The 25,337-nt window shown below is 43.8% G+C and overlaps 1 protein-coding gene across 4 annotated transcripts in view; it reads left to right on the top strand.

Annotated features, from left to right (window-relative positions):
* SIPA1L1 (signal induced proliferation associated 1 like 1) overlaps nucleotides 1–25,337 on the top strand; it is a 362,171-nt gene that overhangs the window by 223,846 nt on the left and 112,988 nt on the right. For 2 of the 4 annotated variants that reach the window (XM_059182928.1, XM_059182927.1), the window contains exon 4: nucleotides 3,822–5,622. In XM_059182928.1, the coding sequence (XP_059038911.1) occupies nucleotides 4,125–5,622 (1,498 nt within the window). In that variant the 5' untranslated portion in view covers nucleotides 3,822–4,124. Of the gene's footprint in view, nucleotides 1–3,821; nucleotides 5,623–25,337 lie in introns of those variants that run through there. The other 2 variants (XM_059182930.1, XM_059182929.1) reach the window with 2 other exon arrangements.

The raw sequence follows: 25,337 nt of genomic DNA, 5'->3' as shown, positions 1-25,337 counted from the left end.
TTTCCCTTCCCACATCTTCTTGTGTAGCCTTTAAACCATTTTTTATGCCCTTGGCATAAAGAAAGTTTCTCATGTTCCTTTTATTGGGTTCCTTCAATTCTTTATCGTTCTCACTTCCTTATCCCTCATTCATTTCTTGGGGAAAAAATTATTTTTCCCTTTTTTTGGTAGTTAATTCACCGGACAAAATGGGTGAATAAGGAAGGTATCACATGAGTACTCGCATGCGCTTCATCTGGGGTTTAGGGAACGAGGGTTGTGAGTGGAGACGTGGAGGCTACCGCACAGAGATTATATGTGAAGGTTCGGGTACTTCTGACATTACGAGAAGGTACTGGCTACCGTGCAGCCACCGCCCCGTGCAACTCCATTATTCTGTCTGTGGTCAGTGGCACAGGCAACTGTGTGATCCAACCAAGTGAGCATCCTGCTTTCCAGAGGAGTATGTTTACTTGGGTGTAGCCGTGCCTGCTGTCTCATCCTAATGCCCTCAGTGCCCCCATGCATCCCAGGACCAATACCTTTTATAGCCCCTTTAAAGTATGAATCACCAGTTTTCAGTGGAGCCCACTGGTGATACTGAAGAGTGTGCAAAAAGAGAAAGGCAGGGGAAAATGAAGAACATGATCAGCATGGAAATCTAGAGAAGAACGTTGTAGAAAGGAGGGGAGGGGTCAAGAGTGTAAATGTCTCAAAGAGTCAGAATGATGGGGACTGTTTTCTCTAATGGCCCTAGCGCCAAATGTGTGGTCAACACTCAGAAGGAAATTCAGAAATGCTGGGGATGATGCAGAAGTGAGGAGGAAGCACTTCTGGAAGGTTGATATTATCAGGAAAGAATGGTGGGTTACGCTGTGATGAAAAGACTGTATTATTTTCTGATAGAATCCGCAGCAAGTCACTGAACTAAACCGTGGGTTGGTATTCTTACTAAATGGGTATAACGTAGACACAAGTAGTGGTACCTAGAGGTGGAAAATTAAATGTGTACCAAGGAAATTTTTATATAGCTTACTCCTTCAACAGGTGGAAGTGATGTGCTGTCAGTGAGTATTGTTCTTCTATTTAAATCTATTGCTTTTTACTGTATTTATTGATGTTTAGGCAGGTTTGCTGATAGTAAAGGGAATTGCTAATAATTGTCAGCATATGTTTGCTTTTCTGTCGACCTTAAGGAATGGGTTTTAGGTGTAACTGATCTGTCATAATATTACACAGATGGTTGACATCTTTATTTTTGACTAGTTTAACAAATGCAAAACATACATATATTTCTACATTTATTAGTCTCTGTCCAAAGTTCATATTGCACTGAAAGGGATTTGAGCTATGCTGTACACAAGGATAGTGAGAAAGTGAGGGAGACGGGGCAGGCAGGGAATGAGAATAGTAAAGAAGGTCCCATGACAGAGACAAAAAATACCTGTTACTTGTCTGTCTTCAACTCCTTGGTTTTTACAGGTCATTAAACTGTGGGCATGCTCTCTCCCCCTGTGCCCATCCATATTTTGAAATTAAAAGAAAACATTGCATTGTTTTGCAAGATGTAGCAGGAGTCTTGGCATTTCTTTCAAATTGCAAAGAAATTTTTATGAAATATAAGATTTTTAAAAGCTCATTAAAAAATCCAGGAAGGCTTTGAGAGGATTCTGAAGAGGAGGTCTGTATAGAGACAGCCAAGCCTGGGCATTTCCAAGTCAGTTCTATTTATTGTCTTTTAGGGCTGGCTTTCAGTTTCCTCCTACAATGGATACAACTTCACATATCCTAAAAAAGACTGTTCTGCAACAAACTATTTTCTGAGGGAAATGAAACGTGACAAGAATGTCTTTATCCTGGTGGCATTAGTGTGTTGGCCTTTTAGAGACTGAAAGCTCTGAGAATAGATTTATTTGGATTTCTGTGAGCTTGTGAGAAATGTTGAAAGCATCTGATTTTTATAAGAAGCTACTTAGAATTGTTCTTTATGCCAGTGTGTTCTTTGTCTGAAAGCTTGTTTCTTTGAAATCAACACCCCACCTCCCACCCCCCACCCCCAGTTACAAAATAGCTCATAAATTCTAGCTTTGGTTGCCTAAAGATTTTTTCCTTTGGAGATGGGCTGGAGGTTACTTTGTATTTTGGCTCAGTTGCCTGGTTTTCCTCCCATTTTATGTGGAGCACTTCTCGAACCTCAGCTGCGGCCACATGTGCTGTCCCTCTGCCGCTGGAAGCAACAGTTAGCACGTTATTCCGCTTGAAGGCTTACAGTTCGAGAGGAGCATGCAGCCTCGTGAATTGTAAAGGAATCCAGAGCAATCCGGGGAGGGCAGAAGTGGCTGGAGAGCTCAAAAGCCAGGTTTAATTAGGTAGCCCTGCAAAGCCTTTATCCCCTGCACAGAAGCAGGGGTGGGTGGGGGGAGAGGAGCCAGAGTGAAAACAATCTGCGTTTCTCTGCCCGGCTGCCTGGCCGGCCCCTGAGCCCAGCTGGAGCTGAGCCGGCCCTGCATTCTGCAGGCAGCGTGCAGTTTCTGAAACTCCCCTAAATGTTCCAGCCTTTAAATAGCAGCGAGTCTTCTAAAAGGATGCCGCGTGCTCCAAGAGAAATTAAAGCGGCTGCCTCGGAGGCAGGAGGCCGACGAGTGAGATGCTTAATTATCGTGGAAGTAAGTGCTTGTTACCGAGGAGCCGAGTGCAGCAAGCGCGGGTCGTCCTCGGGGTGTCAGCCGTGATTTGTAGACAATGCGGCCCTGTCAGCGCAGTGCTGGTTCAGCAGCATCCTTCCAAACATGTATTTGGCAAGAATTTAAAGGCCACCTCTTGTGTAATTTGTGGAGCCTTGGAAAGGGGTCCTCTGCCTTTATTTTCAGGATGTACGCAACCATGCGGGGTTTTGTACTCAGAATGTGTGCCTCTTCCCTCCTGCCTGATGGGCTCACAAGGAAGTTGGTGTTCTTCACGCGTCACCTGCAAGGATGCTAACACTTCTCTGTCGTCTGTCGGGGAGTGCGGAGAGGTCTGTCCAGAACAGCATTTTTGTTTCTGCTGTCTTAGTACATCAGCACCGGAGGGTGGAGGAGGAAGCAATGCGTAAGGAAATGCAGGTGTTTTGTTAATTAGCGGAATATTTCTAGCTTCAAGAGTAGACTAAAGAGAGCTGGGGAAGAGGTGGTGGTGAATGCGGGACTGCTCCTCAAGGGGTAAGTAATAAAGTGAGGGAAATACAGGGGAGTGCTAATGGAGGTAATGGCTCCGGGAGAACCTGTTTATTTTCTCTCTATTGTATCTGCTCTTGCCAACTATGTTAAGCGTTTGTAAAGAAACTGAAAAAGCAAGTGGGGTTTTGAAATATGAAGGATGTTAAAAAGTGAGTGTTGCAGTGTACTTGATAACATGATTTTTAGTCTGGTTTAAAAACTGACTCTACATTGTTCTGATTATTGAACTCTGTTGCTCGTGTTTCGAACTTCTGCTCGGCACAGTGGTTCATGATGTTCTCCCTTATGGGAGATCACTGGAGCCTGTACTTGGTCTGCACTTGGGGTAGGAGCCTTGATGTCTTGGAACAAGATTCCCTACCCCACCCCACCCCCATTACATGTAACAGTTCAATGAAGCTAAAGTATTAATAGTCTTTCAAAACATATATTACTTAAATGTTGGATTTTATTAAATGCCTTCACTTTCTTTTAAACATGCTTTACTACAAAGATGGACTGTGAACTGTGACCTGCAGTCCATTATTGAGTCTTTTATTTTCATGTGTCTGGTTTTAGCAATTGCATATTTATTTTTAGAGGTATTTATCAAATGCTAATTCTAATTGTCCTTCTCTCTTTTAGAGAAAGCATGGGATTGTGGCAATCACAGAGTCCCAGTAATACAAGTTCCGTTCAGTTTCTTCTGAAAGAAAGCTGTCTGTGAAAGCAAAGCAAAGGGAACCATTGTGGATTATAATGTATTGAAGATCTGGATTTTCAGAGGTTTGGAAACAAGGCATCATTTCACCTTTTAAATGAAAAAGATTAAGATCTCATGCAACTGCTGTATTCTCTGGAAACCGTTCTCCAAAAGGGAAGTGCACATTTAAAACTTAGCTATGATGGTCCTTTGTGCAGGGATTTGAGTCTGATTGCTTCTCCATCATGACCAGCTTGAAACGGTCGCAGACAGAGCGGCCCGCTGCTCCCGAAAGGGCCTCGGTGGTGGCCACGGATGGCGCTCCCAAAGTCCACACCGACGACTTCTACATGCGGCGCTTCAGGTCCCAGAATGGCAGCTTAGGGTCCTCGGTCATGGCTCCGGTCGGGCCTCCCCGAAGTGAAGGTTCTCACCATATAACCTCCACCCCCGGAGTCCCCAAGATGGGGGTTAGGGCTAGGATTGCGGATTGGCCCCCACGAAAGGAAAACGTCAAAGAATCTAGCCGTTCAAGCCAGGAAATAGAAACCTCAAGTTGCCTTGAGAGCCTGTCCTCCAAAAGCAGTCCTGTGAGTCAGGGGAGTTCTGTGAGCCTCAATTCCAGTGACTCAGCCATGCTGAAGAGCATCCAGAACACGCTGAAAAACAAGACGAGACCGGCGGAGAGCATGGACTCCAGATTTCTCATGCCCGAAGCCTACCCCAGCTCCCCCAGGAAGGCGCTGCGCAGGATCCGGCAGCGGAGCAACAGCGACATCACCATAAGTGAACTTGACGTGGATAGCTTTGATGAATGTGTCTCGCCCACCTACAAGACTGGGCCGTCACTGCACAGGGAATATGGTAGCACCTCTTCCATTGACAAGCAGGGAACGTCCGGGGAAAGCTTCTTCGATCTGTTAAAGGGCTACAAAGACGACAAGTCCGATCGCGGTCCAACTCCAACGAAGCTCAGTGACTTTCTCATCGCCGGCGGGGGCAAGGGCTCTGGTTTCTCTCTGGATGTTATTGACGGGCCCATCTCCCAGAGAGACAACCTCAGGCTCTTTAAGGAAAGGGAAAAACCACTCAAGCGCCGGTCCAAGTCCGAAACCGGAGACTCATCCATTTTTCGGAAATTACGCAATGCCAAAGGTGAGGAACTTGGAAAGTCGTCGGATCTGGAGGATAACCGGTCGGAAGACTCTGTCAGGCCCTGGACGTGCCCAAAGTGCTTTGCCCACTATGATGTCCAGAGTATATTATTTGACTTGAATGAGGCGATTATGAACAGGCACAATGTTATCAAGAGGAGAAACACCACCACGGGGGCATCAGCCGCTGCTGTGGCCTCCCTGGTCTCGGGACCTTTGTCCCACTCAGCCAGTTTTAGCTCCCCGATGGGCAGCACCGAGGACCTCAATTCCAAGGGGAGCCTCAGCATGGACCAGGGAGATGATAAGAGCAACGAGCTGGTCATGAGCTGTCCATATTTTCGGAACGAAATTGGGGGAGAAGGTGAGAGGAAGATCAGCCTGTCAAAATCAAATTCTGGCTCCTTTAGTGGGTGTGAAAGTGCCTCCTTTGAGTCTACGCTTAGTTCCCATTGCACAAACGCGGGGGTGGCTGTCCTCGAGGTGCCCAAGGACGGCCTCGTGCTGCATCTGGACAGGGTGAAGAGGTACATCGTGGAGCACGTGGACCTGGGCGCGTACTATTACAGGAAGTTCTTCTACCAGAAGGGTGAGTGGAGATCCTGCAGCCTTGTGGATAAAGTAGTTAAATGTATCTGCTACCATTTTTGTCTTTTTGCATTTTTGAGTGAGTTCCTCCTTTCAGGCATAGAAATGTATATTTACTAGGAAGGGTTTTTTAAATGTAGTGGATGAAATTATAGTCTTTGTCTAAGAGACTTGCTCTGTTCCCTTGAGAGAGAGATGCCATAAAGTTGAAAATATTTTAAAGATAGGTTTTTTTTTTTACTACAAAAACAATCAGAATGCTGCCTTTTTGTAGTTATAGTTTTATATAGTTTATATAGTTTTGTAGTTATAGTTTTATAACTACAAAAAGGTTTATAGTTAGTATGGAACCATTTCTTTTCTGCCTCAGTGTTCTCATCAGTAAATGGGACTTACACATTCTTATCCTTTTGATAGGATTTTTGCTCTTTGACAAAAGTCGTAGAGCCAGGAAGTCTCAGGCAGGAGTCAAATCTAGATCTTACAGAATGGGGTAAAAAAGGGACTGAAGAGATAAGTATCCTTAGTATGTTGGTGACTTCCTTTCTAATCTTTTCTACTTTATGTTTGTGTGGGGGGAGGGATATATATGCATCTGTTTTTGGATTGTACTTTATGTATAGTCTTACCTCCTGTTTTAAAGAAAGGCCCTGTGATTTATTGAACCGTCAGTAGTTTAAATGAAGTCTTAGGAGCAATCTAATAGTGTTTTTGAGCCACATTATTCACTCAAGAGTGAGCTTAAGTCCAGCAAGTACCCACGCTGAGAAAACAGGCTGCTCGCCAAGGAAGGACCTACCCTGTGGAGCATTAGCCAGCTCAGGAGTCCCCGCAGTCCAGCCAAGGGGCCCCTCAGATGCAAAGTACTAGAGCAGTTTGACTTTCCACTTACTGCTCCAGGGTTTCTGAATCTGACTTAGACGTCTCCTTCCAAATGAAGTTCCACTTCTAGTGCCCATGGTAGCTGTATTACATTATTCACAGTAGAATAAAACTTTCTCTAAGGTTATTACATGGTAGACCGTGTTCACGAGGGTTTATTGACCATAAGAATCTTGTCTTGCTGCCAGGTATCCATGTCTTCAGTCATAGATACTTGACAATATGATAACAAAAATCCCATTTTCATTTTTAAACAACCAGTGTTTTTCAATGATTTTATGGTGTTCAGATTTTAGAAATCACCTTTTCCTTATACACTGTCCTATATAACTTGACAAGGTTTCTCAGTGTTGCCAACTTGGCATTTGGGCCCAGATAATTCTTTGCTGGAGGGGGCTATCCTATGAGCCTTGTAAGATAAGATTAGCAGCAGCTCTGCCCTCTATACCCTAAATGCCAGTAGTTGCCCCTCCCCAGCTGTAATAACCTGAAATGTCTCCAGATAGGTCTTGGGAGGTAAAGTTGCTTCTAGCTGAGAAACCCTGCTTTATTGTACCTGGGAAATTTTTCACAGGTGTTTCTGAGCTGTCTGTTGTTGGGGGCCATCTCACTAAAAAAAGACACATTAAGAACATGTTAGTTATAATTTTACTTATGCAGTAGCAGGCACTGTTTCTATTAAGCAGTATATTAATATTAATGAACATTTTGAAGCACATATTATGTATGAGGAAGTTTTAGTAAGTATTTGATATGCCCTGCATTTTTCTCCTTTCATCCTCAAAATGCCCAGTGAGATATAGGTAGCATTAATGATGGCATCTCCCAGTTGAGAAGACAGGACTCACGTGGTTCAGTGGACATAAGTGGTTCAGCTGACAGGGAACTAGTCGTGTGGGAGCCCGGATTCCACTCCTGCTGTCTCACTGGCGTGTTCTTAACTGCCGGGCTCTTCTCTCTGCTATGTTAGACTGAAGGGAAAGAGTATGTTTTTGTGTTTAAATCTGGTAGAGATTTGTATGGCATAAAAATTTGGACATCTATATTCCAGAGGTATCCAGCTTAGATCACAGCACTTCATAAATTTAAAAGCCACTAATCCAAAGTCATTTCTAATTTGAAGCATGGAAAATAACCCTCTTACCGAGCATAATTGGAACTGGGTTAATTGAAAATACCAGTTAAAAGTAGGGAATCTTTAAAAGTTATACATGCCCAATATATTTTGTTTTCACTAAAATATGTAGAATGTACTTGCCAAGCTCTTGTGAGGCCAAGGGTTTTTCTTCAACAGTGATGCTACTATTTTGAATTTTATGTTGTATTAACAGTATAAAACCGTCAGAGGTACAACAGACAATAGCAATGCAATCCAGTTTTATGGACTCTGAAGTTTCATTTTTCTCTCATCTTTTATAGTCATCTTGCCCATGTCTAATCCAATAGCTTTCTTTTTAGTGACTTGCTTTCATTAAGTCTTTCTAAGGCCTTCAACTTAGTTTTTAATAGAAACAAGATTTATCTCTTATACTCCTATTCCATCAGCTTTCATAATATTTAATTAAATTTCATAATTACAATAACAAGTCGACTGGCATAAACAGGTTTGGGAAGACGCCGCCTGACTCTGTCAGCATGAAGTCCAGCAGGTGGGAACAAAGTGCGTGTGGCCCTGGAGATGGTCTGCTCCTGTCCTTGGGCGTTCATCATTGTGCTGGACGGGGGGACTCAGAGCAGCAGTTAATCCAGGAAGTCGGTCCGGTGGGAGGCACTGTCACAGTGCCTGCTGCATTTTCTTGGGCTGAACAACTTAGAATTTTCAAATCAGGCAGGTCATTTGTCACTGTAGGATAATGAACAACAAATTATGGCTCCAGGTAGCCTCATTTGAAGCTAAAGTGAAGCCCAGTAAGGTGTAACTATATACTTAAGATATTATATAGTTGTACTTAGTCACTAATAGGATATGATTAAATAAAGTATCCTCTTATAATTTTTATGCTACAACTTGATTCCCTGAGATTGGTGGGCTAACGCCTTTACTGATCCTGATCGGGATCTGCAAGCCAGTCCTCTTGCTGGAGGAGGACGTCAGTGTTGGGTGCAGCCGGGGCAGCGCCACTGGCCTGGCTGGCAGTCCAGTCCAGCCTCGTCATGACCAGACCCTTGCCCTTCTGCTGTTTAATGCATTCCTGATTGCACTGTGGCTAAGTCTCTGGACGTGGGAGCGGGAAGGGGTTTCCCTTTCGTGGAACAGTCAACATTATATATAAAATATAATCTTATTGGGCTTGTGAAACTGCAGTCACTCTCTGATATCACACTGTTTCTATGCATGTCATTGTTTTGTGAATGTAGGCTCCAGAGGTTATCTGACTCCGCTGTGTAAGCCCTGTGTGTTGCTTGGTGGAGGCTGGGCCAATGCAGGAAGCCCACTGTTGGCACTTGCTATTAAAATAAGCACGGCACCCTCAAGGTTCTGTGCCCCATCCCTTTCTCCGGACTGCGCCTCTTTGCTGGTTTGCTAGCATGCTGGTCCCTCACCCAAAGTTAAATGACAGGAATAACATAGGTAACATTTATTGTGTCTTTACTTGGTGTTTTATGTGGATTTCTTCACTTCCTGCTCTCAGGACCCTGAGACGAAGCTGTCATTGTGATGATTGCAAGTGATGCAACCGCAGCCTTCCTGGAGAGACCCAACCCAGGCAGTAGGATAGCATTAATATCAATAGGGTCAGCTCCCTTTGAGTCCCTATGTGTATTTTGTGTCTAGTTTTTATTTAGATAGTCACCGAGATCGAAGTACCCCAGAGGTTTGTTAAGTAGAGAAAACTGTTAAAGTTACAATGTTGCCTAGAGTCAGCATGGCTTGTTGGGGAGGGCACTTCGCCAGCCTTCGCTCACCTCACTTTCTGCGGCCATACAGGACTTCTCCAGTTTTGCAATGAGTGTGCCTGTCTGTGGGGCAGGTCTTCCCCAAATCCCATTCAGACTGAGCATATGTGGAAAAGAGGGGCCCGCGGTCTTGGCAGTGGTGTTTGTTGCTCCATTGGTCAAGAGTGTTGATAGGCTAGTCTCTGTGCCATGTGGAGTGTCGCTCTCAAAGTTACTGGGGATGCTGTGGTAGTGGCAGGCCTCTCCCTACTACACGGTAGCCAGGAGAAACTGCCACTCTCTGGTCTCAGCTCATCTGATAGCTTCCGACTCCTACTGCTTGTCTAATTATTCTTCCAACAACGTTAAACCATCAGGTTTGATTGTCTCTGTTGTTCTCCCCTTGTCTTCCACCTCTGCTTCTCCTCACCCCACCACACATGTGTCTGTGCTTGCTCCCACAGGTGCATACACACACGCACACATGCACACACCTGTCTCTTCAGCGGTATGCGGGACCCCAGAACTATCAGTTGATTGTTGGATTTCCATTGCTTTTATAACATCCAGTTTTCTTGATAAGAAGGTGAGAGATAAATAATCACCATCTTCAGCATCACGTTTCTCTAGAATATATACCTTACCGTCATGTGTACTCGGAAGCGACAGTTTTAGCAGTCTGATCTTGTTGCAATTTTGCTATCAAGAGCTGGTCTTAAAGCGCAAGTGTGTTAGATGAGGCCAAGCAGCTGTTGTGAAGCCAGTGGACTATACTGTGGTATGTGTAGATCATCAGGAAACACCATCCAGCTAATAAGCTTATTTGAAAAATCTGTGTTTAGTTTGTTTTTTAATCCTTCTGTAAGTATTGCAATATCAAACTTGAGAAAAGCTGGGTTGTGTGTTTTTTTTTAAATTTTATTTATTTATTTGACAGAGAGAGATCACAAGTAGGCTGAGAGGCAGGCAGAGAGAGAGGAAGGGAAGCAGGCTTCCTGCTGAGCAGAGAGCCCGATGCAGGGCTCGATCCCAGGACCCCGGGATCATGACCCGACCCGAAGGCAGAGGCTTAATCCACTGAGCCACCCAGGCGCCCCAGTTGGATTGTCTTATATTGAGTTCTTTAAGGATAATTATGTCGATGGGACAGTTTTATTTTTCAGGGAGGTGGTAAGCCAACAAGTCTGCATCGCTGGCCCTCTGGGTTCTTGAACTTAACTGTTAATTTGACCAACATTTATAGGGAAAGGTTTTATACATGTATAATAATGCATTGTTTTAATACCCTTGTTTTTTATTTTTCACTGAACTCACATAAACTGTATATGATAGGTTTGAAGGTGGCTCTCTACTTAGGTAGCCCTTTCAGGGAGATTTTGGGCACTAAATGCCTTCTAGAGCTAACCTGGGAGTGTGATTTGCCACCATCTTTTTTTTTTCTTCTTTTAAAGATTTTATTTGTTTATTTGACAGAGATCACAAGTAGCAGAGAGGCAGGCAGAGAGAGAGGGAGAAGCAGGTTCCCTGCCGAGCAGAGAGCCCGATGTGGAGCTCAATCCCAGGACCCTGGGATCATGACCCGAGCCGAAGGCAGAGGCTTTAAACCACTGAGCCACCCAGGTGCCCCTGCCACCATATTTTTATCTGCTCAGGGCTTCCAGAAGCAAGGAGGCCATTGGGTATGAAAGTTTGCATGTTTCTCCTTTGAAAATGGTCCTCTTTTTCTTTCTCAGCTGTGATCCCTTAAATTTTAACACTGATGATGATCTGGACTCTGCACTATAAGAACTATATTCTGAATAGAATGCAGTACTACCTGAGCCATCTCCACTCAGTGGTTTGTGGAAGTTGGTTAAAAGGGTATGTGCCTCAGCTCTTCCTCCCTCTGCTTTTATTTTTAAATCAAGATAAACCATCAGAGGCCGCATGTGCACAAACACTTGACTTTATTCAAGGTCATCTTTTTAAGATCCAGTCATATAAAAACAGAATTTGTTGTTGCAATAAAACTGGTGATGAAGCATTGCCCATTATGTCATTCTTTAGCCCCTTTGGAAAGTTCCATGCGAGAAATTTATTTTAGAATGTGATGTCAGGACTTGTTTTCTGGTAGCTACTATGTCTGCTTTCTGGTGATAGGAGTACTTTATTGGTTTGCTTTTCTTGTTGACTGTGTCTCCTGTTTTATTTCAGCTCCCACAACCCCATTTGATTCTCAACTGTACAGCCTTCATTAGTAACACCTTGTTTCCACTTGCATAGTTTATTTCTGGTTCATCAGCATAATTTGCATATTTCCTTTATAATTGATGACCTAAAAATTATCTTTGGAAAAGACAATTAGCATACATGTACTTCTAACCAAATGCATCTCTGTCTTCCAAGGCTTTCTCCTCCATTCTAGCTACCTTTCTTTTCTTTCTTTTGGAGTCCAAAACGGGGCTTGAACTTGCTACCCTGAGATAAGACTGGGCTGAGATCAAGAGTTGGAAGCTTAACTGACTGAGCCACCCTGGCTCCCCCTAGTTATGTTTCTCACCATCTGTCACCAGCTTCCACCTGGAAGGCTGATGAGTTGACAACTCAAAGCCATGCATACAATTGTTGACTTCTTAGTTTTTCCTCCCTAAACAAGTCTTCCTCATCACTGCTCACTTGCTGTAAATGCCATTGATATCATCCGTCACTAGGCTTTGAAGCACTGAAGCCTCTTTGATGCCTCTCTCCCCTCATTCTCCTCCTCCGATCAGTTGGGAGGGTCCCTTGGGTCTATCTTCAGATTGCTGCTAACTTCCTGTTCTGTCCTGGTCCCAGGGCGATAGCTCTAGGCCCTCATTGCCTCTTGTCCAAGTTCTAGCATAGGTGTCTTTGTCTCTCCATCTCTAATATCCCTTACTCAAAATCCAATCTCCTGCCTTTCCCAAATATAATCCAACCTTGCAACAGTATAAATTTATATTTATATAAATTATATAAATTTAAATTATATAAAATTATAATAATTAAATTATAAAAGTTATATAAAGTTGAATCCTCTGAGAAGCAGATGTTGAGACCGTATAGGCTTTCAAGTGGTTTGTTTGGGACTCGGGGATGATGCCTGGGACAGAAAAAAGAAGTGGAATTGAACAGGGAAAGCCTTCAGTCCATGATGCAGATGTGACCCCTGACAGGAAAAGAGCACAATTGGACAAGGGGAACCTCAGATCATGATATAGAGCTAACAAAGTTGTAGGCAATACAGTGGAGTGAAGAGTAAGCTTTAGAGGAGTGCAGGCACTTTTGGCCCCAACACGCTCAATTCATGGATGGGGCTATCTGGGAAGAGAGTGGCTGGGTTGAGAAACTGTAGCAGATCCAAAGAAGCTACAGCCAGAGACTTTGAACTAATTGCATTTCTTTTTTTTTTTTTTTTTAAAGATTTTATTTATTTACTTGAGAGAGAGAGACAGCAAGAGAGAGCATGAACGAGGAGAAGGTCAGAGAGAGAAGCAGACTCCCCATAGAGCTGGGAGTCCGATGCGGGACTTGATCCCGGGACTCCGGGATCATGACCTGAGCCGAAGGCAGTCGTCCAACCAACTGAGCCACCCAGGCGTCCCACTAATTGCATTTCTCATGGCTCAGTCAATCAGTTGTAAGCCCTCTCTGGAAGGGAGACCCAAGTGTTACATGTCCTCTATGACTGCCACATAGGCACGTGTGCCTATGTCATGTTTGGCAAGGTGTGGGGGACTGGAATGGTAAGCAAAACAGAACACCCTCGTAGAGGGCAAAGGACACTGACAATAAGTCACATAAAAGTATAATACTCTTCATAAAAATTAATAATACAGAAGTGGAGAAAGTAATCCCTCTCCTAATTCCAAGAATTTGGCTTATAATCTTCATCTTACACATAAATTCATTATCCTATTTAGTATCAGCAAGTGTTCTTTATGTTTTTAAAGTAGTTTTAAAAATCAACAAGTAGAGGCACCCGCATGGCTCAGTCAGTTGAGTGTCTGACTCTTGGTTTCTGCCCAGGTTGTAATCTCAGGGTCCCGAGGTAGAGCTTGGAGTCGGGCTCTGTGGTCAGTAGGGAGTCTGCGAGGTTCTCTCTCTCCCTCTGCCCTTTCCCTTGCTCATATGGGCCTATTCTTTCTCTAAAAACAAATATAAAAAAACGAGTACCCATGGGGCACCTGGCTAGCTCAGCCAGTAGAGCATGTACCCCTTGTTCTAGAGGTTAAGAGTTCAAGCCCCATATGGGGGGCATAGAGCTTACTAGGAAAAAAGGTACATATTTATATCTTCATTTATTAAATAGTATTGATGAAGCATATACTCTGTGCCAGCTGCTGTGCCTGGCAGAGAACAGAAGCACACGCTCCTGTCTTCATGGTGTATAAAGTCTGCCATTGGTGATCTGATCTTGAGACAAATGAGAAACATTTGAGCATTATGAGAAATAATTAAGAATTATGAGAAATAATTCAACCATTATACTTTTTTCTGAATAGTTTTAAAAACCTACAATTTATTTTTTCTCTTTTTCTGGAGTCCATTTAGATGGATGGTGGAACTTCTGAATTTATCCTCCGTGCTTTTGGCTTTGTAATTTTCATTTCTCTGTTTCTGTTCTGTATTTATCAGTTTTATCTCCCGGGCGAGGGATTGGTGTGCAGCTCTCTGCATGCAGTTATCTAGGCCTTTCATTTTTGTCAACAATTGTGTATTTAATCCCAAGGATCCCATTATTTTCGTTTCCCTGTAGTTCCGTTGGACAATAACTTATCCTCCCTTTTTCTAACCCACATTCCTCCATTGCTGTCATTAGACATTTCTCCTCCTAAGTTCTTGGAATGATCTGTATCTTCTGGGTTGTATTTTCTGTTTTCTCCTTTTTCTGTCTCATGCTAATACTGGTGGTCTTGTTTATGAACCAGGGCCGGAGAGCATTGGCGTGGACGGCGGGCTCCCCCTCCGCACCGTGCGCCCCCGACCCCAGCAGGCTTTGCAGGCCGTGGACAGGAAGCGGAAGGGTAGCGCCGCCTGCGGCACAGAGAGCTGCGCGGAGCGTGAGGGGGCGGCGACCGCGGTGCAGGATGGGAGCCACATGGGCGCTCGCCAGGGGTGACTGTGTCCCGCGTGGTTCCTGCGCGGTGCTGCCTCTCCGCCTCCACGCATGCGTGTTGTGTTCTCGTCTCTCCCGACCGCCTGACTGGCTCCTGCCTGTGGTGGGTCTGCCCCCGCCGCCACCCCGAGTCGTCCTGTGCCCTCAGCACTTCCTGCGACGCACGGGCTCACAGCGGGCCTGAGCAGCCCTTGGAGGCCCGCACCTATGCCTCGGCAGGCTCCGTGACCGTGCCGCAGCTGAGGGAATGTTCGGTGCGGGTGCGAAGTCTGTGAGTTCACGGAGTGGAGCGTGTCTTTGCCTACGGCGCCCGGGAGAGGCCGTGAGGGCCCCCTGCGCGCACAACCGCGTGTTCCACGGCAGGCCCTGAATAATGTGTGGCAGTTCCTTTTCCTCCCTTTTCAGGAAATGAGACCACAAACAAGTCTGTGTGTGGTCGTGGTGGTTTAGTGGGAATTAACCCGGACCACCAAGCTGATCCCCACAGGCCCAGAACACCCGTATGGAGACCGCGTTTTTCTGTGGTGAACTGTGCTGGACGCGGCGGCTAGATGCTGGCATCCGTGAGTGACCGGCGACGAGAAGCAGGGTGTGCGCCATCGCAAAGCCTCTCCCGGAAGGTATTTGCAACCCTAAGAACTGGCAGGTGCCCCTGCATGGAGTTGAATCAGGGTCCGTACCCTGAACCCGGGAATTGATGCACTGGGAAGGGGACATCATTTCCTTGGCTCTAGAGTACGCACCCTCGGTCCGATCGCGTGAGACCACCGGGGAGACCCCAGTGGGTTGGGAAGTACTCTGTGAGGGTGCCATGGTCGTGAGAGACGGTGAGCCGAGAGCCAGCAGCTGTCAGAGACTGCAGGGGACTGAGGGGGAGTAACTGAGTACACCATGGGATGCTGCGCGGGATTTCGGGACGAAAAAGGCAGATGGAAACCGTGATGGACTCTGAATAGAATCATCAGTTACTGGGATCATTGTACCCGTCAGAATTTCCTGGTTCTGACCATGATAATTGTATTGTCTGGGGTCACAGAAGATGCTAGGATTGGAGGAAGCTGCGTCATGATCTGTGGAAATTCCTTATACCATTTTTGCAGCTTTTTTCTGCAAAGTAGAGAAGATGAAAAGTGAAAAACAACCACCAGTTACCGTGGTTAACTTAGGAACCATCCACTTGGGAAGTGGGAGTGCTTCCCCAACTTCCTGCGAAGTCTACCAACATGACTACCATGTTCACGGATTCCCATATGCTCTTCTCACCTGTCTTCCAAGCATGTACCTCATTACGACTTTAGACACCCAGTGAACCCTTCCGTCCTGAGCTCCTAAATCAGGTGCTCAAGAAATATTTGCTTTATTGAATCAGTTCCTTTCCTGGCTTTTCTCATGGAGTCCCTCCTCTATACATGGAGGCCATCCCCATCTGATCTTTGGGACAGCAGGGGACCTCTTCCCACACACACACACAGCCCCCCCCCCCCACAAGATCTTATTTATTTATTTATTGAGAGAGAGAGAGAGAGAGAGACAGAACACATGAGTGGCAGCGGAGGGACAGAGGGGAGAAAGGATCCTTAAGCAGACTCCCTGTTGAGCAAGGAGCCTGACATGGGGCTCAATCCCACCACCTTGAGATCATGACCTGAGTTGAAGTCAGGAGTCAGATGCTTAAGCAACTGAGCCCCCTGGGAGACCTCTTTCTAACTGCGTTCACGTCCAGCAGAAGCATTTGATGGCAGAGGAGCCTCAGCAGAAGCAATGTCTGCAGCTGGTGCAGGCAGCCAGCAAGTCTATGGCTGTACTGTTTGTGAGACTCTCTGCATCGTCCCTGTCCTGCTGAGCAGCAGTGGTTTTGCCCTCAACCGCATTTCTGGCTGTCTTGGAGGGACGTTATTCCAAAGGCCTTTCAAAAGCATTTTTAGGTAGGAAGACCTCTTGCTGCAATGTCCCTGGTAAGGAGGGACAAAGGGTGTTTAAGTATAAAATAGTTGACTTAGTGATGGTTGTTTCATTGTAATTTCTCATATGTGGTTGTTAAATACATTTTTTTTCCCTCTGAACTGGCATTTGAATCAGGGTTAACATTAAAAGTAAAGAGTTACACTAATGTGCAGCCTTTTACAGTTTTTTAATACTGACTGGCCATTTGCAAACCAAATACATTTTTTAATATTTTAAAAAATCTTCCCATTATAGAAGTTATATATATTCATTACGGAAAAATAGTAACTATAGAAAATTAATCTTGGGATTACTAGTGATTTTATTTGTTTCTTAATACATGCCTATTCATGTTTTCAATAAGATAGGATCATTAGATACAGTGTATAAATTTTTTCATGCTTCCGTTATTGGCTCTGTTAAAGTTTTCCAGCTGTCGCAAATTAAGGTTTTCCCGTTTTTCATTATTACATATAACGTTTATATCAGATAGTCCTAAGGGTTCCCCCCACCCCACCCCACCCCCGCCTGCCCCACCATTGCCCTCTTTGGCAGTTGGGCAAAACCTATGGATTCACCTTAGGATAATTTTTTTTTCACCCAGATTAAAGTAAAAATACAAAGCAATTCAAGCATATTAAAATACAATTGCAAAAGCATTTAAAATTTTGTTTCTTCTGTGTTAACAAAATGATCAAAGTAGTGATGAACATAGTTGACATTTTGACATGTCTGCGATAACTATCAAGTGACATGAAAATATCTATAGTTTCTTTTGGTGTCAAAGTCACATGTACAGCTAATAGTACTGTAGTTTGTTGCCTATGTTTATCATTGACCGAAATGGGGGTGTTTGTTTAGAAATTGATGAAAATAAAGATCTATATTTTTTTCATTCAAGTACATGGGCACCCTAATTTCTATCCATAGACAAGACGAAAAACCTCTGGACATACATGAATCTTGTTATGTAACTTTCCCCCCACATACCCTGTTACTTCTGTAAGGTAGAGTCCTGTAAATCTAATGGTGTGAACTTTATAGGAACCTTGATTTTTTTACTGCCAGGTTGCTTCTCTTAAGAAAGCACAGACCAGAAAAGTCTACCTGGTATGCTTAAGATTGTATAGTTGAACATTTTCTTGCCTACTAGGAATATTTATAGTTTGTATTTTTGATTACTTACTATAGGCTCAAAACATTTTCTTTTAATCATTCATGAGCTTGAATTTTTTAAAAATATAGTTGTTGGCTATTTGTCATAGATAATGACCAATAAAATTTCCTCGGTTTGATTGTATTACTCTTTATTATCCTTTTGTTTCAAAAAGAGTTTTTTGTGTTTTTTTTTAAATCTTTTTGATGCAATTTATTAATGTCAATGTAACACTATTAAAGCCTACCCTTTATTGGCAAGTTATGGAGGTGTTGTGGGCTGCTTAGTCACGTGCTCTCCTAAGCCCCACCACTTCATGCAGTTTTGGCAAGTAAACCACCTTACTTTTTAAGAATTATCTATGGGAAAAAGAATTGGAACTTCAGAGCACTCTGTACTTTGTAAATGTGCACAATTACTCTTATGCAACAATAATTATAAGCTTAGTGGAGTGCTATGGGACAGAATTCTGGCAGGTGGCCAGTCCTGTGTAAATGTCCCCATGCATTACTCTGACCTGCTTTTGATTATGATGCAAAGTCCTGGGCTATTTAGTTCTCATGGAACCTCCACCCTTATAATTAGGATGAGCCCTTTGGGGACTGGAGACTGAGAATATCTGAGTGGTGCACTTCTCGGAAAGAGCCATTCTTTAAAAAGCTGGCGTCTTAATACTTCTACTTTGCCAAACCTGGGTTTCATTTTTTAAAAAGCAGAATATGCTGCTGTTGCTTGCTTGCTTGCTTTTCTCCTGGCTTTAGGTCTGTCCTCTCTTTCTAACCTAGTTGTCAGTCTTATTAAGATGTAACAAGTTGTACAAAAACAGAACATCTGAACAACTTGAACCCAGCAGGCATAGAGGGGCATGCTACATTGCGGGGCCTTCCCCCTTCCACCTGGAGTCTCTGCCTGATGAAAATACAGAGGGTCCACATTCAGGTCCACGGCACTACCACTGGCACACTTGTAGTCCAGCAAGAGACTGTTCTAGGGAAAAATAGCTTAAAATACTGAAAATGGTGACATAATTGTCACTGGCAGGTCCATTCTTTGACCTGCTACCATATAGGGGGAACCAGGTCTGAGTGCTCAGTGCTAGTACCTTCAGTGTCCCCTTCCACAGTGACTTAAGATGCCTTTTCTGGAGACCATGGAAGGCTCTTCATTTTTCCTTCTGCACAGGCAATTAGGGTAGCTAAGATGAGAATATGAACGTTTTTGTGATGTTAGCATATATTTCTCGATGCTTTCTGAAGTGGCTGCTGTCCGTTCACAGTGCCAGCCACAGAGTATGAATGGGCCACTTGGCGAAACACTGGTTGTACTTGACAAATGTAGATGCCAGCTTGTTAGGTGTGAAATAGTAGCTGTGTTTCATTTGCTTTCTCTTGTGTTTATCATGTCTGTTCTCCCTATATAAATTTCTCAATTTTAAAGAAATACTTTAACTTTACAAATTATTTATAAAAAACTTAGTTTTGTTCATAATTCTGCACAGTGCAGATTCTACTGGTCTCCCTAGAAAAATGTACAAATGAAGTACTAATACAGAGTCTGCAAATACTGTGAAGACCAACACAAAGATTGCCTGTTGAACCCTGTAACTCCTGTGATTGTATTTTCCCTTCCCCCTTTACAGATAAAATACCAGGCTTATTTTTTTTTAATTTTTTAATTTTTTTGCCTTGTACACAGCTCATTACCAGGTGATGTGACTGTACTTGATCTAATTACTTGGTGCTTTGAACTACTTAGTACTTCCCTTTTCTCTGAATGTGAAATTACTTATTATTGTGAATGTCAACCAAAATATATAGTTTTTTATGCAGATTGTTCTAGTGATGACAGAACTGCTCATTGCCACATCTTTGTTAAAACTCAGGAACCAGAACTAAACTTCAGGCTAAAGGTTTGTTTAGGTGTTAAATATAGAAAATGCAGGCGGGGACAGGGGAATCAACCATCAATGGATAAAACATTAGTATCTCTCCCTTTGAACATAGCAAAGCCTTGACTTATGGCACATCAAGGAATAACATTTTTGTTTTGATACAAGCTCTTTATTTTTTAAAAATCTGATTTTAGATATTCTCAGATTTGTGATTAAGGTGTTTTAAATAATCTAAATGTTTTTTGGGAATATTAAACCAATCCAAAATTCACCTTTTTTGTGCAAAATACCAGAATTGCCCTTCTAGCCACTTAAGCAATTGGAGCTCAATTAAGCTTTCTTTAGGCATGATCTGGCTAGTTAATCCCTTTAGGCATCAAATTTTATTAGACTTTTTTGTATTCATAATATAATTTCTGAAACTTTGGGGAAGATAATGTTAATATAAAATGGCTAAAAAAAATGAGCTTTGAAATCAGTAGTTAAAATCATGTATTTGAAATCTGGTACTGCTAGTTGCTCATGGCTAGGTGGTGACTTATTCTCTCTAAATCATTGCTGCCACATCTATAGAAAAGAAGGAAATACCTATATTTCCATGGTGGACATGAATATTAGATAGAATGCTTGGCACAGTGCCTCACTTCCCTGCATTATATCGTTCTGACAGAGTGTTTGCAATATTGATTTTTGGCATTCCAGTGTGCTGGCACTAAAATGTCATTAGCTTTGGTGGCCCAACACCTGTGTTTCAACTCCTGCATCAGTCCATTTACCCACCATACTTGAATATCCAGTTCCTTCTCCCGTCCCCCCTCCTCCCTCAGACTTCATTATCCTGATTTCTCTCCTCACAGGCTTTCGGCTTCTCTGTAACCCTCCTCTTCTGTAACTCCCCCGTTCTTGTTCCCCTTTCACCCCCCTTCCATTCCCGCAAAAGACAGAGTTGATTTGTGGATCTGGCTGGGAGAGCTCTCTGCAGTTGAATAACTCTACTAGCAAAACGTGCAGGTAGATGGCTGCTGGGAGGAAGGTTCGAGTCCACTGAGCTTGAAGGACAGGAAGAGCCCAGACTGGCCAGAAGGACCAGATAAGATAGCCTCCAAAGGCTGGTATTTTGGTTTTAAAAGAAAAAATCAGTCATTTGTCTTGAAATCAAAGTGTAAGGATTCAGAAATTTGATTTAAGGTGACGTACTGAATTCTGCTGTCGGAGAGTTACACAGTGCATTAGGATTTTGAACTGAATAAAGTTATGTTCGTGTAGAGAGGGAATGTTTCTAGAACTCTGTAATCCTCGGGAGCAGGAAACAGGGACAGTGCACACAAAAAAACAAGGCTTTTATTGTGTGAATAATTCTCACTCAAATGGAAAGACATTTTGAACAAGCAGTGTCTGATCATGATAGTAGTGAATTTAACACCAGAAACCAGACCAAGATTTCCATCTACCCCAGTGAAACTGAAATAGTTCAACAAAGGGAAATGCCTTCTTGGAAATAATAGCTAGAGCTCTCTTTCAAGGAAAACAAAACAAAACAGAATGTTCTGCTAGAGCTTTTTAAATGGGTTTGAAGATAGAGTCTGAAGAAAGTATTAGAAATTAGTTCTAATTATCTCATGAACATTCCCCCAACTCAGCAGCTGTGAAAAACTGCAAAAAAACAAAACAAAACAAAAAAAACGGTCAGGACTTAATGATGACACACATAAAACTTCTAAATAATCTTTAAATAATCTTTAACCGATTAAAACACCTAGACTTTTCTGTTTTATAAATATTCTTCATTTTTATGTAAGGTTTAGGGTTTTTTTCAGAATAATACTATTTTGGGGCACCTGGGAGGCTCAGTGGGTTAAAGCCTCTGCCTTCGGTTCAGGTCATGCTCCCAGGGTCCTGGGATCGAGCCCCACATTGGTCTCTCTGCTCAGCGGGGAGCCTGCTTCTTCCTCTCTGCCTGCCTCTCTGCCTACTTGTGATCTCTGTCAAAAAAAAAAAAATACTATTTTAATTTTTTCTGCCAATTTATACTAGAGTGATAGGGTTTAATATTGACATTATGATGAATTTGTATTTTGGGGGTCCTAATAATATTTCTATATTTTTGTGTTTGAAATATATGAAATATTTCACTTCAGTGATTTGTCGTTTTATGCATTCTTCCTTGAAAATGACATTTTGGGGGCACCTGGGTGGCTCAGTGGTTTAAGCTGCTGCCTTTGGCTCAGATCATGATCTCAGGGTCCTGGGATGGAGTCCTGCATCTGGCTTTCTGCTCTGCAGGGAGTCTGCTTCCCTCTCTCTCTGTCTGCCTCTCTGCCTACTTGTGATCTCTGTCTGTCAAATAAATAAATAAAATCTTTAAAAAAAAATAAAATAAAATGACATTTTGGAATTAATACACAGAATAAACACTTTGATTTTGCTCCAGTGTTGTCACATTTTAGAGGATGTCTAGACAGCATTTCATTTGAGACCTGCAGGGTGAGAGGACTTAGTCAAATAAAGTAGAGCTGTTGGAAGGAATGTTCTAGACAGTCTTTTAGGTGAGAAGGGGCATAGTGAAATTTGAGCAACCGAGAAAAATTCCGTATAGTGGGTTTGGAAGGATGATGGAGCGATCTGACTTGGAACTGGAGTGACAGGCTCACAATAGGCTGAGAGGGCCTTTGGAAAGGCATGGAAAGTATCCAAGAACCCTTGGGAAACCAGAGCATTTAAAACTTAATAGTGATGGTCAGGTCTGCATTTTGAGAAAGATCATCTGGCTGGTGGTGCGAAACTAATTAGAAGACCCACAAATGTCTAGATGGCTGAGGGATGGGAAGGAAGGTAGGTAGATTTGAGAGCTGTGCAGGAGCTGGAATTCCCAGGGGGTCTGGGCTGGACAGCTGGGTGGATGTGGCACTTGTTGCAATTGGGACTGCAGAGAGAGCTCTGCGGGTTGGTGAGGATGGTAACGAGTTCCTGTTTGCAGATGTTCACGGACAGACAGAGTTCCATCGGGAAGATGTGAAGATATGGGTGGGGGGATTCGAGGTGTCTTTAGTGGGCACCTAGACTCTTTTGAGGTGACAGTAGAAGTTCTTTCTGGGCGTGGGTGGAATATTCATGATGGGAAGAGGAAGGGCACCAGAGTAAGACCCGCCAGAGTGGCCAGAAGAACAATGGGCAGAGGTGGTATCACAGAAGCCGGGAGGTGAGTGTGTTTCTAGAGAAAATGATTATCTGTGCCAGATGTTTTGGAGAATTGAAGCACGATAAGGACCAAAATGATGCATTTGCTTTAGCTTGAAAGCTGTCAGTGGTGGCTGTGCGATGAGAGTCGGACTGTAGCAGTTGTGAGGTGAGGAACTAGGCAGCCCTTTCAGGAGGTTGCCAGTGGAAGCAAAGACAAAGGAGAGAACCCAAAGGGTGATAAGGACTTGAGGACAAGTTTTATATTTAAAGATGGAGACATGAGCCTGATTCAGTGATGATGGGAATGAGGAAAAAGAGAGAGACACTGAAGTTGAAGAGGGGGGTTCAAGGTCTCAGGGAAGGTGCAATGAATGGAGGCCAGCATTGCAGGGGAGGTCGGGTTTGGGACTGTAAAGAAAAGGAACACAAGTCTGGATCCAGGTCAGTTTTTGTGTATAATGGCGGACAGTGAGGCTGCTTGCTTCTGATGTGGCTTTTTTTTCCTTGTGGTTAGACAGTTGTTGTCATTTGCTGAGACCAAGGAGAAGGTAGGTGGGGGAAGTGGAAGGAGAACAGAGGACCTCTGCAGTGTCTGCTCCGGGGAGGGGGGAGCGAGAGCTGCCTGAGGGCCGCTGAGGTTACCAGCAGGGAACTGAGAGCAGCCCCGAACAGCTGTCCCCAGCCACAGAGAACGGTGAACCCACCCGCCTTCCTGAGGACTGTGGGGTGTGTTGGAGGACTTTGTAGAGAGTTGGACTGCAGTCCGACCCCCAAAGTGCAAGGAGCAGACTGTAACGCATGTGGCTCCTGCTCCTCTCGGACACCGGCGCGGTGCAGTCCTGTGCTGCAGCAGTAAAATGCTCCGGGTGGTGATTCAAGCGTTCCTTCTCTCAATGGCCCCAGACCGCTGTCTTGTTTCCTTTAAGTTCTTGTCCACATTTTCATACGATTTCTGTCTCCTGTCTTGGTTTTCTTCCTCCTTGTCTGTTGATCTGTTACATCACTTGCTGCATGCAAGCCTGTGTCAGCCCTACGCTCTGGACATTGTCAACATCTGGAAGGATCACTCCTCTGAAATAAAGCCGCAAGCTTGAAGACCAGACCACCAGGCTTACTAAACTGAGATGCAGAGTAAGAGTAGACAGCCGCGGAGTGTGACGATTCTCACGGGATGTGGTTTGAGAGTGTACATGAGTGTTTGTACACAGATTTCGTGACGCCTATCAGGTTGCTTCTCAGTTGCCCACTTATGAGATGTTCGGTGCCTCTATTCCCACTGAGTTTTCTCATTTTGAATTTCCATGGATTATGACAGTATTCTTGGAGAGCCCTCCTGTATCCTTATATAATCCCTCTTCAGTACCGGCAAAGTGTCTTCATCTATGTTACCTGAATTTTAAGACTACATGATTAGACATTTAATGCCATTATTTCTTCTTCTTCTCATGGGCTTTTAAATGCTTTTATATCTCACATGGAAATGATGTGTATTTTCAAATTTATGCATTTTGTATGAGGGTGACTTACCATGTCATGGCTCCGTCATCTAGCCATGTCACATGTCAATGAGCTAGGACAATGTAAAGTATTGTGGAGGTTCAAAAAACAAATTAGCTACTTTTGTTTTTTAGCTTTTCATATATTTCTGTTTTACGGGATTCCTCATCTGTGAAAATGTCATGTGTGTATCAACAATTTCAACTTTTTTAGAGAATTATATACTTAGTGTATAGTGAATATCATTTTCAAAGTTTTTTTCTGTTAATTAAGTTTCATCCTGACCTCCCCTCTGGTCAAGAGGAAGGAATTCAGCATCAGTCATTTGGTGGCTTCCCTCTAACCCCCCAGGCTGTGCCAGGGTTTGGGGTCATGTGCAGGGCCAGCATGTTGAGGAAAGGGCCCTGAATCGTCAGTCATCTGGCTACACTGCTTACCCAGGAGAGAGCTCTTACCCACCCCAACTGTGCCCTTCGGGTTCATGGCTTTGCAGGATGGCTCTGGTGCTCCCTGTGTGGGAACCACTGGTGAGGCCCAGAGCCCTGGGCCTCAGCTTCTGGCTCTCTCAGCTTCTTCTCCTAGAAGCTCTTTCCTCCGTAGACCCTACTCTTGCTAGGAGACAGTGTGGCTCAGTGACTCCCAGTCCTTTCTCCTCTCTCCTGTTCTAGGAGGTCTTTTCTTTTTTTTTTTCTTTTTTCTTTAAAGATTTTTACTTATTTATTTGAGAGAGAGAACGTAAGTTGGGGGCAGAGCAGAGGGAGAGGGAGAAGCAGACTCCCTGCTGAGCAGTGGGGGTTTGGGGGTGGGATGCAGGACTTGATCCCAGACCCTTGAGATCATGACCTGATGCTTAACTGACTGAACCAACCAGATGTCCCTTGGGAAGTCTTTTTTAATCTGGGGGAAAACCCTCAATCCTCAGTCTCTGTTCTCAAGAGATGAAGGGCTTTTTTCTGTTTTTTTGCACAAACACTGGCACTGGCACAAACCTTCCCTTAGGCAAGGAAGCCCACACAGTGTAGCCTATTTAAATGGTAGAATAGAGGGGACAGAACACAAATCTCTTAAAATAATATTAAATAATAAAGTAGTAAGTTGCACACTAGTTTAAAGAAAAAAAAAAGACACTTAACAAGCCAGTGCTCTTCAGTGTTACCTCCCCTGAGACCAAAC

The sequence above is a fragment of the Mustela lutreola genome, chromosome 7 (assembly GCF_030435805.1).
Source record: "Mustela lutreola isolate mMusLut2 chromosome 7, mMusLut2.pri, whole genome shotgun sequence".
In the NCBI taxonomy this organism is placed as follows: domain Eukaryota; kingdom Metazoa; phylum Chordata; class Mammalia; order Carnivora; family Mustelidae; genus Mustela; species Mustela lutreola.
The sequence above is the reverse complement of the archived record's forward strand: the minus strand, read 5'-3'. Positions and strand labels throughout refer to the sequence as shown.